This window comes from Microcebus murinus, chromosome 17, assembly GCF_040939455.1.
Source record: "Microcebus murinus isolate Inina chromosome 17, M.murinus_Inina_mat1.0, whole genome shotgun sequence".
In the NCBI taxonomy this organism is placed as follows: Eukaryota; Metazoa; Chordata; class Mammalia; order Primates; family Cheirogaleidae; genus Microcebus; species Microcebus murinus.
In genome coordinates this window covers 19,784,174-19,799,224 of record NC_134120.1, presented here as the reverse complement: position 1 = coordinate 19,799,224, position 15,051 = coordinate 19,784,174, and the positions used below count along the sequence as shown (strand labels likewise).

Sequence of the window (15,051 nt, the reverse complement as noted above, 5' to 3'; positions counted from 1 at the left end):
AGCATGGCAAAGCCCCGTCTGCCGTTGAAATCTAGGAAGGCTCCATATGGAGGAGAGGGATAGGACGAATAGCCTCTGAAGGGTAGCAAGCCATCAACAGCTGAGAGGTCCCACAATCATTCCCAGTGTCCTATTCAGATTAGAGCAAGCTCCAGGCCTCACTCACTAACTCAAAAACCAAATTATGATACTGCTTTCTTACTCGAGTATGGTACACAACCCGAGAATGGTCTTATTATTTTTTAAATAAAGATGTTTCTTTTGTTTGGTGTAGAAGATGGATTCAGAATCAAGGGTTTTGGGAAGGCACCTGGTCATGTCTAGAGGCTGAGTGAAGGACTAAAGGCATGCCTCATAGCCTCGTGGATGAACAGGGACACAGGCCAGACAGTCAAGAAAGAAGCCGGTCACACATGGTGAGCTGCAAGTTCACAACTAAAGGAAAAAGCACAGCTTAGTGAGCTCGTAGGAACCCAGGCTTCACCAGCGTCTAGGCATAAAACATTACAAATTGAATCTATGCAAATACAAATATCGCATAGGATGGAGTTATGCATGCCCAAGAACATGATGTCAGCTTTCCAACAAAAGATGTTTTCATGAACATCTTTGTTTTAAAACATGTATCCTCCTTTATGAAAGGGCAATTTTGAGAACAAAGTTGCCTAATTGGTTGTTAATAAATCTCACCTGGGAGATTTCCTTCATACTTTTTTTTTTTTTTTTTTTAATTCCCTTTTCAGGAAAAGAAAAAAGAAATATTTAAGGCCATAGAGGGCACCAGTCAAATTCTACTAATAATGAACTCTGGGGGACTGTTCAAATTCTTTGCCTCTCCTGGAATTTTATTGAAATTAATTCTGCTTTGATCTCTTGATCTCTAAGGACCTCAGTGTTCTCTTCAGCAAAATAAAGGGAAGGTCACTAGATGAACTCCACAAGCCCTCAAGGTTCTGGCATTCTAAATTTCTGTGATTCTATAAATATTACTTGAAAAAAAAGGTTTAAATGGACTATGTGGTCTTTGAACTAAGACAATGTCTTCAGTTCCTTTTGTAAGGCTCACAGTGTCTTGTACATTTGTTCAACACTCAGTACATTCTGAATGTATAGCTGTTGCCTGGGCTCTAGAGAAAATCAATTATTATAATCATCTTTCTAATGGGTTTGAGTGATGATACTCTTTAAGCATGTCTGTACTTTATTGTAACAATATGAGTGTGGCAGACAGTATCATATACACAATGCAATACACCCAAGTGTTTGGGATTCTGGGTAAAAAATATAAGAATATATTTCTAAAGTGAAAACTATAGGCCATGCCCAAGAATTCAGTTTCTCTATATATAAATCTGCCAATTTGTGATAAAATAAATATTAGAGAATGATATACAACAGTCTGGTAAATTCTAAAACATTTATTTTTATGTGTTTCCTGGAACAAAACAGGCACTAGCCCTAATGTTTGTTTTTTACATAATTAGCTATGTTAATACCCTTTACTTTTTCTTATATTAATAGATACTTAACATTAGAGAGAATTGGTTTTCGGTATATGCTAAACACATACTGCTTATGTTTGGTAAAGGGTTAAATTGTGAATTTTCAGAAGTAGTTAAGTTCCTTAAACATTTTTTAAAACTAAGAGCTAAAAATTTTAAAAAAGTAGATTTTGTGATCAGAGCAGCCTAGCTAGAAAATAAATAAAAGGTACATACAAAAAGATACACACAGACCAGAGTGAGTTGTTCAAATGCAGCTGCTATGTTAAACACAGGAAAGGATGAGAGGTGGCTCCTAGAAAGTGCTAAGAGCAACAGCCTTTGTGACAATAAAACTAAACCCAGATTTAATCGGAACATCGTGAGCATTCTAGAAGGGTTTACAAACATAATTCAAGCAACATAATTCAAAACAGGGGTTTTGTAGATATATTCACAAGATTCATTCCTCTTTTTTAAGCTTTTAAACTTTGCAAATTCTTTTTTTAAACTTTGTGCCTTCACTTAAATAATAATCTAATATACTAATGTGAATTACTCATGCTGGAGCATCTGGCTGGCCATTTGATAGCATCGCTCTGCCAGGGATTTTAATGCCTGCCTGTGCATTTGGATGTACAGCAAAGATGGCCCTGGGAACTTTGTGTTTAAGGTCAGAGGCTGAAGGGAAAAGGATAGAGGTAAACTTAGTACACAAATGGTTTGTTCACATCCGATGAAGACTACCTGACATTACAGTCTGTGTATGAATGAAGGTCTGCCTGTTGTTAAATGAGACAATATTGGTAATGAGAACTGAGCATGTATAACACAAACCCAGATGATTGTGACATGGCAACAGTGCCAAATTCATATGGTGATTTTGTTTTAGCCCAACAACCTCATTTATCATATTAAATTAATGATGATAATTCAAATTAGACTATTTTTATAGGGCTTCTCTACACAACTTTAAATGTGTTTTGGTTTTATAGCATAGCATAAGAACTACAAGTTATGAAGCTTATAGCAAATTTTTATTTTTGTGTATACTTATATAACATTTTAATAAAAATAGTTTAAATTAATGCTGGGGTTTATTAAAGTTTTGTTTTTCCCTTCAAATTACAAGTCAGTAATGAGAAATGATGACACATGAATACTTTTCACCCTCTAGTTACTTATGGTTTTTGAACTAGATTTCATGTTCATTTATATTCCTTCTTTCAAAAAGTCCATTTAAATTGGATCAACATTTTAGTGATAAAATCTTCATTTGCTCAGTGGCTTTAGAAAGAGCTTGGTACAAACCCTTATCCTGCCTGTCTGTTTCCAAACGTGTGAACTTGGGCAAGTTACTTTTTCTGCACTTTGGCATCCTCATGTGTGAACTGGGAAGAATAATAATAATTAGCAAGATTGTTTTGACAATTTAATATTAATAATAGCTATCCCTCTTTGAACAAGTTACTAGGTATTAGCCACCTTAAATATATAATCTCATTTAATTCTCACAAATTACTATTATTACCCTTTCTATTTTATAGATGAAAAACAGCCAAGGCAGCTTTAGTTGACAAGAGATTGCATAGATCTGAACACAGACTGGATTTACCTGTAAATCCCAAATTCTTCCTTACTATGCAATTTTGCTTAACATGCAACTGAAGTGCTTGGCATAGATCCAGAGTTTAGTAAGCACTCAATAAATATTATTTCCTTCTCTTAAGAAAATGATTCATGTTTCTCATCTCTGTATCTCTTCTCATCTGAGCTACCAAAAACCTAAGATCACCCTCTAGTGATAAATTATTCCAATTGCAGACTTTTGATCCCTGAAGTATAAAAGTGTGAGAAGGTATAAATATGAAGGAATTACATGTAAGATCATATTATGGGAAAAGGTGCTTATGTTAGGATTTATCATTGATGGTGACCAACATCTGACAGATTACCAGTTCATTAGATTTTATTTGAATTGTTTCCTTTCCAATCAAATGACTCTTATTTTTCTGATTGTAGATTAACCTCTGAGCTTTAATAATTAGAACTCTGTTTTCCAAAGTATAGTCAAAACTAGTTTTTCTTGGCAAAATGTAGGATCCCCATTAGGACCATTAGGGCTAAAATGTCATCATTCACAGTAGAAGGGAACTGAGGAAGACTTCTTTTCATGGCTTACTCCAACACCCTTCTGCTAAGCTCTTGGTTATAGTGCTAATAATAATAAAAACTCCTTAGTTGTGTGAGGTATGATATACTAGCTGATTCAATAAACCTTTACAAAAGTTTTATTTCAGGCTATAGGGACAAAGTTGTATCATTGCTATAAGCTATGCAAGATTTATAAGGTAAATTTCAGGCTGAAAAAGAAAAGGCAGCCCTTATTTATAGTAGACAGAAGTATCATCTGCTTCTAGATGGATGTAGATACATCTACATCTAGATACTTAGCAGTTCCTCAAATGATTTTCATGAATTAGAATGTCTTTTATTGACAGAAGCTGTAAATAGTCAAGACAGAATTATAGTATTTTTTTTTTCCAGAAGAGAATTAGACATGATATTCTAACAGGTTAGCCACGAAGGACTTTGTTTCAGTGTAATATCTAGTGCTTATTGGTAGACCAGAGCAACCATATTTTCTAACTCCACAAATCTTCTTTGGTTCTGTTATGCAATTTAGGGCCTATTTCGGTGGTTTAGCACAGGGTTTTCTAGCCGTCAGCTGAGACTGGCACCACATAAGCTTGCCTGAGACTTTATAGGGTGTGATGAATAGTCCAGAGCTCCCAGACAACATTTCACGATGTGATTTGGAATCCACTTGAAATTACATGTGACTCGTGGAGATGCATCTGGAAAAGCCTAATCAGATTTTGTCTTCCATTTAGTAGAAATAAAATGAGCCCATTCATGGTGTCAGAATCCGTCTCTAAGCTACAGAATGAGCAATAACCTAAAAGCAATGCCAACCTACTGGATTTGGCGCACGTACTTGAGAAATTGCTCCCCAGGATGTTTTATACATTGCTTTCATCACTTTGCGTTTTCTATTTCAGGGCCCACTCTTCCTAAGACTCATGTTAAAACAGCCTCTCTCGGGTTGGCTGGAAAAGCAAGATCCCCTTTGCTTCCCGTGTCTGTGCCAACAGCCCCTGAAGTGTCTGAGGAGAGCCACAAACCGACGGAGGAATCAGCCAATGTAAGGACGTCTTTGAAATTCACCCCGCAACAAGGGAAGCGTTGACTGGTGCTGGGTGCTACAATCTAAGCCAATGAGCACTTTCCATTAACCCCAGGCCTTTCCTTGTTCTTACTGTTGTTTTGTTCTGTTTTCCTGTACCCAGTTATGAAGAAAACGAATTTTATAGAAGATATAAAATATTTTAGAGACTTACTTACATAAAAGTTAATAATATTTAACACGTTGAGTGCCACATTAGAGAAAAAAAATTTTCCTTGGGGTCACAGTGTTTTATTATGAAAATGGAATGAAAACTTCGAAAACAAAATGATCGTTTCTAATTTAATGGAAAATTTGTTATTTCTTATTGTTTTCTGTGCGTGAGTTGTATACAAGTTGAAAAATAGTTCTCATAGCTCCCAGTGTGAAGAGATGTGTGAGTTACATGTGTTTCATGAGGCCCTGGGGCCCAAAACTAGCGTGAGTTAAATACAACTCACATGGCAGTTAATGTTAAGGACAATCTTAGAAATATAAGCATATAGCTACAGACAGCTATAGTATGTGTGATTTTTTTCATCCATGTGTATATAATATATACATATACACATATATGTGTGTTTCAATTAGATGAAATATATTGGCATTCCTGGAAATAAAAGTATATAATTATTCCTTTTATTTCTTTCTGTTTTTTCTTTTTCTTTTTTTTAAAGACTGGGTCTCGCTATATTGCCCAGGTAGGAGTGAAGTAGTTATTCACAGGCACAATCATAGTGCACTACAGCCCTGAACTCCTAGGCTCAAGCCCCTAGGCTAAGGCTTTATCCTAGCCTCCAAGTAACTGAGACTACTTGTGCATGCCTGTGCACCCAGCTTATATAATTATTCTTTAAAATTAGAAACATAAACAAAAAGCTATATTCTGAGAGTTTTTTGAAGTCTTCATAAATATTATTTCTGAATAATAAAATAGCCTGTAAATACAGATTCGAGAAAAAGAAAATGCAAAATGAAGAAATGAAGGAAAGAGTTTAAGTGAAAAAAAGAAGGAATGGCATATTTAGAAAATAAGAGGGGAAAGTTTAATTATTTAAAGAGAGGAAAAATTAGTAAGGAAAGAAGTTAAAAAATGATCCAATTAGAAAATTCAGAAGGAAAATCAATGGAGAAGGGAAAAAAATCAAAATTTTAAGGAAAGAAAACATTTCTCCCAAAAATGTACTATAAAGGAGATTCAGAAAGATGTTGCTTAAGGGCAGCTATTTATGGAAAACTTTATAGTTCTTTTCTGAATGTAATTCAAGATAAAACACTTAAAGCTAAGGAAGTAACATATCTGATACCTTGAAAAATCAGGGAACTAAAAGAGAAAGAAGATGAAAGGAACAAATTAAAATTATATTTTGTTAATACATTTGGATCTTTGTCTACCATAAATTGTGAATTGAGAGCATATGTGACTCATATCCATATAGTTTCTGTTTTCTTCATGTACAAATGGAGTCTTCTGAAAAATTGCAGATAATAATAAAGAAAATTGTAAGAATATCAGGAGATTAATAGGTCACATATCCTCTTTGAGAAATGCAACTACCAGTTTTCTTTAACAAAGTTATATTTTCTTCTGAAATCTGGTTTTGTAAAAAATAAAGGATCATTTCATTTGAATGAAGAACAATACATTTTTTTCTGACTTTATTTTTTTTAGTACTAAAAATAATAAAATATTTTAACTTTATTGAAACCAAAGAAGTAGAGTATCTGTATGGAGTGCAAGAGAATGCTTGGTAGAGAGTGTCATATACTTCACGCACATTTTAAAAGATTCAAATTTATAAGAATCAAATGCACTTTTGTCAGAATGTAGCTATTTACTTAAATATTTGTTTAGTCTCCAGGTTTGTGGCCATAACTCAAATCAAGTCAAACTCCTAATGTTCATAAAATATCTCATCTCATTAGGAATCATGTTAGGTGGCCCATTTTTGCATTTAAGATTGATGCTAAAGAGTGACAGCCAAAGATGTAGTATTAAGAGTAGTAAGAAATAAACATTAAAGAAAATACAAGAATGGGACAATTTCTATTGGCACTGTCCTATAGAAATATAATGTGACCCACATGTGTAATTTTAAATTTTCTGGAAGCCACAATAAGAGATGTGAAAATAGTTTTAATATTTATCTAACCCAGTATTTCTAAATTATAATCATGTCAATATACAGTAAATATAAAAAATTGTTACTGAGATAGTTTACATTTACTTTTGTACTAAGTGTTCAGAATTTGTTATGTATTTTATATGTTAAACACATTTCAATTTGGATTAGCTATGTTTCAAGAATATAATAGCTATACATGGCTAGTGATTGTCACATTATACAATGAAATCTACACAATAAAGATAATCCTGACAATTAGAACATTTTTGGGAATGAGTTACTAAGCAATCACCTCACTTAATTTCTCTCCTCATGTATTAATACAATATAACATACTTTTTAGCCAAATTGGATATATTTCAATGCCTCTTAAGCCCTGAAAATTGTATAGTATATAGCCAAATCATTCATTGACATGCTGAGATGTCTATGGGAAGCTCATGCATTAATACCATGCATTTTGAGCTCTTTTCACTGGCTGGAGTAGTTTTGTCCCTATTCCTCCACCATGCAGATTCTATCAGTGCTGTTTTGGGAGCAAGGGTGTTTATTTGGCAGGATTAGATATGTATTTCTGACCGTGGTACCAAGCAATGTTTCTTGCCTATGCAGAGCTAGAAATCATGGCTCAGGCCTCATTGGTTGAGTCATCTAATCAATTGAATGGGCTAGCCAAGAATAATCAAGTAGAACATCTGTATAAGTCAAAACAAATGATACATCAAGAAAGGAAAAAGGGAAAGTAACATTTATCGAACACTTACCACAGCCAGCACTGACTTGTTGACTCCTCCAGCTACACATGGTAGCAAACTTGCTGTTCTCATTTGGCCAATAAGGAGATTGACTCAAAAAAAAAGTGCAAGTATACAAGAGACCTGGGATTCAAACCACATCACAATCTCAGTGCTCTTTCTCCTTCTTTCCCCATCTGACTAAATCATCGAAATTACCTGGTAAATTTTTTTTTAAATATAGATTTCTAGGTCCTTCCCATACCTTCTCAATCAGAATTCTTAAGTCTAATGACCTGGTATCTGTGATAATTAATAATCTTATTACTAACATGATATAAGTGATTCATAGTGAGTGAGAGCTCCAGAGAATGTGTTCACTAAGCTTTCTGTAGTTTAATCTCCTCTTTTATCCACCATTCAAATGATATCAAAAGATCCTCTTCACATCTATGCCTAGGACTGACTCTGGTTTGGGGGCATGAATTTTGTTTCCATATACAAACTAAAGTCACAATCCCCAGACTTTTCATTGGTCAAGGCAAAGCCCATCAAGTTCTCACACCAAAAATTATCTATTGCCTGTTACAAAGAAAAAAAAAATTCTGTTGATATCCTGATAGATAACCTGCCAAAAGGAAAAGGAGCTTGTGTATTGAATGTGCATGCACCAGGTGCCAGGCACTGTGGTAGACATTAAACAGAAGAGCCTATGAAATAGACATCATTAACATCATTTTCATTTAGATGAGGAAAACTATACATCAGACAGGTTCACGAGCTTTCCCAAGACCACAAAGCTAGTAATTGGTAGAACTTGATTTAAAGCAACATCTTTTGGACTCTGAAATATTTTCCCTAAGGATGGAGTCTGTAAAACAGTATGTAATCATTTATCGCCACCCTCTGTTATTACCAACATCTTCAATGATTATACTCTGAGGACAGCCCTGGCTGTGGGCCACAGTGTCAGACTTGAGAATACTGAATGACCAACTAGCCATGGTCCCTGCCTTCATAAAAGGAATGTCTCCCTGTTTAATACTAACTCTGTGGTCTCATTCTCTCTACAGGTGTACGAACAGGATGATTTGAGTGAACAAATGGCGAGTTTGGAAGGGCTCATGAAGCAACTTAATGCCATCACAGGCTCGGCTTTTTAACATATATTGCCGAATTGATGAGGTGAATTTTCCAGGAACTTTGCAGCATACCAATTACATATAAACAGCACACCTGTGTCCAAGAACTCTAACCAGTGTACAGGTCAACCATCAGAATCACTCAGTTAAGAAAGATCCTGAAGCAGTTCAGAAGGAATAAGCATCCCTTCTTTCATAGGCATCAGAAATTGTAAAATGATGACTATGAGGTCCCTAGACCTAAGCAAATGTCAAAGCTGAAGATGCTGTTATAGAATAGTCCTGGGTCTTTGCCACTGCAGTGACCACACTGTCATAACTAATGCCTGTGTTTTCCATCATCAAGACCTGTCATTTTATATGTAGGTCTAGTCTTACAAAATGCAAGTGCATTATTTAAACCTGTACCACGCCATGGCAAACCCGTGCAAGCTCACTATTTTGTTTTCAACTTTAAAGTACAAAGAAGCACCCATGGGAATTCTCTCACTACATAGCACCAAAGGATTGGATGTTTTCCTTACAGCACAAAAAGTAAATAAGTAAACAAACAAAAAGGCAGTGAATGCTGATGTTTGTTCATCTTTGCACAAGTGGTGGATATCAGCAAGTGGCTGTAAAATTCACCCACTTGGGCAAGTATTTGGAACTCCACCCTTGGTTCACATTTATGTCGGGAGTACAGGAACATAAAAATCTGCAACTAGTGGCATCCTGCCAGCAGCAGTACACTTCCAGAAAGAGGATACAATATGCAATCTTCTCAGATAGTGGTAATTATATGCTTAAGCTTGTAATAGGACACTTTTCAATTTGGGTGGCTTTTGTGCCATATCACACTGTGATACCGTTTCAAAGCTTCACCAAGGCCATCTTCCTCAGGAGTCTGGACAGGAGAGTCGCCCCTGCCCCTCTGCCCCTCCCTGAGTTCTCTTTGGCAACTAGCCTTGGGTAAGGTAGCCAGCTCCACACATTGGATGGCTTCTTTGCCAGTATCTCCTGCCCTCCTTCCCAACACCCTGTGGAAATAGCAGATTCCCTAAGAGCAGACCCCAAGGAAGGGAAGGAAAATAAAAGGCAGTTTCTAACAGTACATTCTCTTGAACGACGCCAATTCTGCCTGTGGCATCAGTGTTGGCAAGTGTTGACCACCAGGCCCTGTTGCCAAGGGAACCTTCTACACCATAGCTGTGCCAGAGTCAGGGAGAGACAGAGGGCCGGGTACCACTTTACACTTCTGACACATCATAAACCCACTGGATACCTTTCAAAAGCAGCGTCTTAAACTGTGGGCTAGAATTTTAAACTTCTATGGCCATGTTTATGTACAGCTTGGAACTAGCTGAAATTAAGAATATTTTGTGTGCAACATTTTAGTTTCTGAATTTTCAGCTGCATTTGGAGTTAATCCCTGTTTATGCAGCTGAATCGCCAAAAGGGAGCTAGTTTGCATATTTATCAGTTAGGCGACTTAAAAACCCAATGGGAGAGTTTCAGCTGAATTATTCCTTTCAGCTCTGCCTTTGATTTCAAGCTTGAGTAGGTCATAATTTTAAAAGAGCATGGAAGGGATAGGATCTTTACAACCTAATAGCTCCTTTTATTAGGTGGGTAATTATATATGAATCCCTGAATGAAATATTTTGAGCAAAATGGCACTGTAACAGAAGTAATAATTCAGATTATTTTTTTACAGTTTTATGTCAGGAAGGAAATCTGATGTCAGAGAGGGCTGTTCAAATGGTTCATTAGAAAGTCCGGTCCATTTGCAAAATTGTTCCTTCTACAAGAGTGCTCTTTCAATCTAAGATTTTCTGGAAGTCCCTCAGAAGAGCTATGTGACATTGTTCTATGGGACAGATTACTCTTGTTTAACATCGGGGCACTTAGGTAGACAACCCTCCACTGACTTGGAATGAGGCATTTCTTAACATAATATTGAAATTCTTCAGAAATAATCCATAACATCAAAAAAGAAAATGTTCATTAGGCTAGCCTAACCTTCTCTAGGCTCTAGAATAGCCTCCCCTTTCTAATACTGACACACAGGGAACATTCTCTGAAGGCATTTGATATCACTAGGATCATTCTGGATGCTCAATTTGGAATGGGCTGCAAATCTCAGATTTTAGGGGTTGAGTACAATTTCAATCTGTAGAATGAAGTTGGACAATCAAGAGAACTAGCATTTTCACAAAATTCTAGATCCCTCTAGTCAAAGTCAATGACTTTAGGAAGCAAAAATTTGAAAAAATACATGAAAAGTATATGTGATTTGTTTTCAGTGGGAGTTGTATTTCTGCTGCATGCTCTTGAAACTTTCTTTGTTACACAAATATAGAGGTTTATTTTAGCAATTTTGGCAATACTAAAAAGTCTTAGCACCAAGCATTGAATATAGAGTAGGATCCATTTAAATATCTTCAAAAGAATCTAGTGTCATTTACCTGGTGGTTTTGATACACAATGACTTCACCACAACTTCCATAAACCTCTGCGCTCTGCACTCTCAAGTAGTTCACATACGTGTACAACTGCCTGCCCTACTTTTTAGGTAACTTTCCAATCCCTTTCCAGTCTCCTAATTTCTTGACAAGAAGAACTTGTGAATACTATGAGATAATTCCTGTTTTGTTTCTACTGAATCTAGTTCATGGCATGCAGTTCTTTTTAAGCTCATAAATCTCTCTGACTCCCATAGGGTGATGCCTGATGGCCAGCTAGCAGTTCTGCCACCAGGATTCATTTCTCCCTGAAAAAGGAGAAAAATCAAACCTGGCAGAGCATTCTCAGGCCTCCCCTGCAAGGTGCTGAACTGTCAGGCAAGAGCCTCCTCTTGAAAAAAACAAAATGGGTTTTTATGTTAATATTTCACCTGAATAAGAAAGCTATTTTCTTTCCTATAGAACTTTCCACGTTTTGTTAAACTGACAGAAATGCAAATCGCTCAAAAGGTATAAAAAATATTTGGATGATACACTAGCCAAAAGTTAAATATTTCTTAGTGATTCACCTCCAGTAAGAAACCAGCCAGACTTGCCTCTTTGTATAACAGAAATCAAAAGATATAAACTTCTTGAAAATTTAAATAATGTAACTTTACATGTGGGTATTATAAAATGCACACTCAATTGAGCAACTTGAAAACAAAACCAAGCCAGTGATATAAGAGGTAGATTTATTAAGCCTTCTTGTTGGATATAACATTAGTTTTTTTCAAAATAAAAATTATTCAAAGTGAGATGTAGGTTTAGTCTCCTGCCTTGGTAGCAGGTACAAAAGGGGAGAGCCAGCTGGCATTAGTGTGATGGTCCAGACAACACTTTGGACCTGTAAAATTTGGCCTTCATTGGTTTTTCCAATATAGAATCTCTCAAGTACAGGTCTTTCTGGAAGCTGTCAGTGTCTGTACGTAAGATGATTTCGGGTACTTATCCACCCTTTGGAAACGTCTGTTGACTTTGTTTAAATAGGCATCTTAAGGTTGTCTCCAAATTTAATAGAGTGTCCTAGATATGACAGCTGGACTGTAATGCCAACAAAAAGTTATCTCTAAAGATATCATCTTACTATTTTAGACAAAATCATATCCCAGACTCAGACCTCTTATGGTTTTGGAATGTACATTTCTAGTCAGTAAAAGAAAGGAAACTAGAAAAATTCCCTGGTTTTAGGTGTGTCTAAACAAAACAAACGCATCTGAACTTTAAAATAGATGGGGAGCAGGGTTGCTTTCCATGCCTCATTTGGTTCCCTTCATACAACCACAGGCAGTACTGCAGGCCAGAGGTTGTGTCCTACCCTGTTCATAACTACATCCACAAGACAGAGCCCACAATCTTCTAGAGCTTCAGAAGCATTCATACACTCAAATCTACACTCTCTCTCTTTTTAGAAATCACATTCAAAACAACATTTGACTCATAATTTGTATTTATCTCATAACTTTTCAGAAAGTGCTTTCGTATTGTACAAAAAACCAAACACTTGACTTCGGTATTCTAATTCAAATTGGATACTTTGGAAAATCATAAATAGGTGTTTTGTATGATATTCCATTCCAATGAAGAGTATATGCACCCATCCTTCAATATGCCTTGCTATTCAAACTCCTGCTTCCAAAAAATAGTGATTCTGAAAAGAAATGCCTATTTCCTAGTCAGTGAGGTTATACAGGAGACAAAATACCGTGCCCACATCAGAAAGTGAATGTTATTATACTTCTGATCTGGGTTCTCTGTTGCCACTATTGGATGATGTTCACTTGCTGGACTTCCAGTTGCACTCTCCGAAGGATTTTTTTCTCTTGCTCTCAGTAGAGAGCCTTTGTGCATTGTCATCCTATGATTTTTGTTGGTAGCAGTACAACAGCAAAACTCTACAAGATGTCACAGAGGCATGGGCCAAGGGATCTCACTGTGTGCTGAACGTGCATTTTCAGATGCAAGAAAGGAATGTTGGAGAGGAGGAAAAATGCTGTTTTTTATTATTGTAGGGTAAACCTGACAATTCTGAACTTTGTGAATTGTCAGCTTGTTTGGGGGAGGGTGGGTGGGTATGGGGTGTACTTTTTATAAGTAATATTTAATTTATTATTTAGAGTGGCTTCTTTTTGGATAATTTATGATAAAAAGGGAGATCTGGTTGGGATTTAGGTATGGCTGTTAAAGCTGCAGTGTTCCATATCTTGGAGGGACCATTTTGGAAATGAATTGTCCATTGCTGGGTATAACGAGATGTCTAGTCCAGGCAAAGCCTTCACTGAAGTTCCATCATCACCACCTTCTCCCTCCCTAGGGTCATTCAGAGAAGATGACACCAAACCTGAAATAATTCTAAAAGCATTTTTCAAATCACTGCTACTCATTCTCTCAAAGGGCTTTGCAACTTGAATTGTTAGTGTGCTAGTGATAAGTTTATTTGGTAGAAATGGGTATACTACAGCTTTAACTAGCCTTAGTGGAAGAAGAAACTTTTTGTTGTTACAAAACACCTTTAAAAAAAAGGTATTTTGAGTCTACAAAGAGTTTCTTTAAATTGTCAGACTCTAGCATTGTTAACCAAATTAGACTAGTGATTGCAATATTTAAGTGTAAATCTTGTTCTATGAGAAAGGAAACTTGCTTACAGTTTAAAACAATGACTGTTTCTACACATGATCTTGTATACTACTACACGAGGAAAAAGGGGTTTTGTAATCACTGTAGAACAGTCTCATATTCATTTTTTATAGAAATGTTATTCCAATGGTGCATTTTTTGTTTAATAAATAAAGTTTTGATACAAAGTTCTTTCATCATGTTATTTATAGTAAATGGTTGTACTACACACACAGCCCCAAGCCTGTCTGTACTTATCCTTAGAATACACTGTCTTAATTGGTTTGTGTTTCTATAAAGGAATACCTGAGGCTGGGTAATCCACAAAGAGAAGAGGTTTATGTGGCTTGTGGTTCTTCAGGCTGTACAAGAAGCAAGGTGCCAGCATCTCTTCCTGGTGAAGGATTCAGGCTGCTTCTGCTCACAGTGGAGGGGGAAGGGGAGCCGGCATGTGCAGAAATCACATAGCGAAAGAGGCAGCAAGAGAGAGGAAGGAGGTGCCAGAGTCTTTTAAACAAACCAGCTCTTGGGGAAACTAATGGAGTGAGAACTCACTCATTACCAAGAGGATAGCACCAAGCCAATCATGAGGGATCTGCTACCATGACCCCATGACCCAAACACTTCCACTGGGCTCCGCTTCCAATATTGGAAATAAAATTTCAACATGAGATCTATTGGGAGGGGGCCAAACATCCAAACCATGGCATACACGTTGCCTCCTATTAACATCTGTGGTAGAAGCTCTCAGTATCTGCCATGCCCGTTGGATCCTTATACCATTTCTCTGCACACTCCCAAGTGCACTTTCAATCCCAGAAGTCAGCACCCATGTCTTTTTATTGGCGAGCTGCCTCAGACTGCTGGAACTTACTTTGTCTACAGGCACAGGAGAGCTAGATGTGTCTGATCAGACCTCACCGGTGGCAGCTAAATACTCTAGCCCCTTTGCCCTCAATGGAGATGACTCTGAGATCTAACCCAATTTATCTCTGCAGGGCTGAGCCAAAGTGACTACATGGAGATGTTGCTTCACAGTACTGCACTCACGATAGTGTACCTATGCTTGGCTTGCCTCCTTTCCCTTTCTCTCTTTTCCCCTTCCGCTAATTGTTTCTCCAGGGAGCACTTCATAATAAATCACTTTGACACAAGTCTGCATAGCAGGATCTGTTTCTGGGGAGTTCACCCAAGACAAAATCCTTCTATCTGTGATCCAGTTTCAACACACCAACAGCAAATG

At 36.8% G+C, this 15,051-nt stretch overlaps 1 protein-coding gene across 1 annotated transcript in view; it reads left to right on the top strand.

Moving 5' to 3' along the window:
- DCC (DCC netrin 1 receptor) overlaps positions 1-13,216 on the top strand; it is a 1,043,477-nt gene extending 1,030,261 nt beyond the window's left edge. The window contains exons 28-29 of the mRNA XM_075993861.1: positions 4,544-4,686; positions 8,641-13,216. Of these exons, the coding sequence (XP_075849976.1) occupies positions 4,544-4,686; positions 8,641-8,730 (233 nt within the window). The 3' untranslated portion in view covers positions 8,731-13,216. The remainder of the gene's footprint in view (positions 1-4,543; positions 4,687-8,640) is intronic.
- Positions 13,217-15,051: the final 1,835 nt, after the last annotated feature.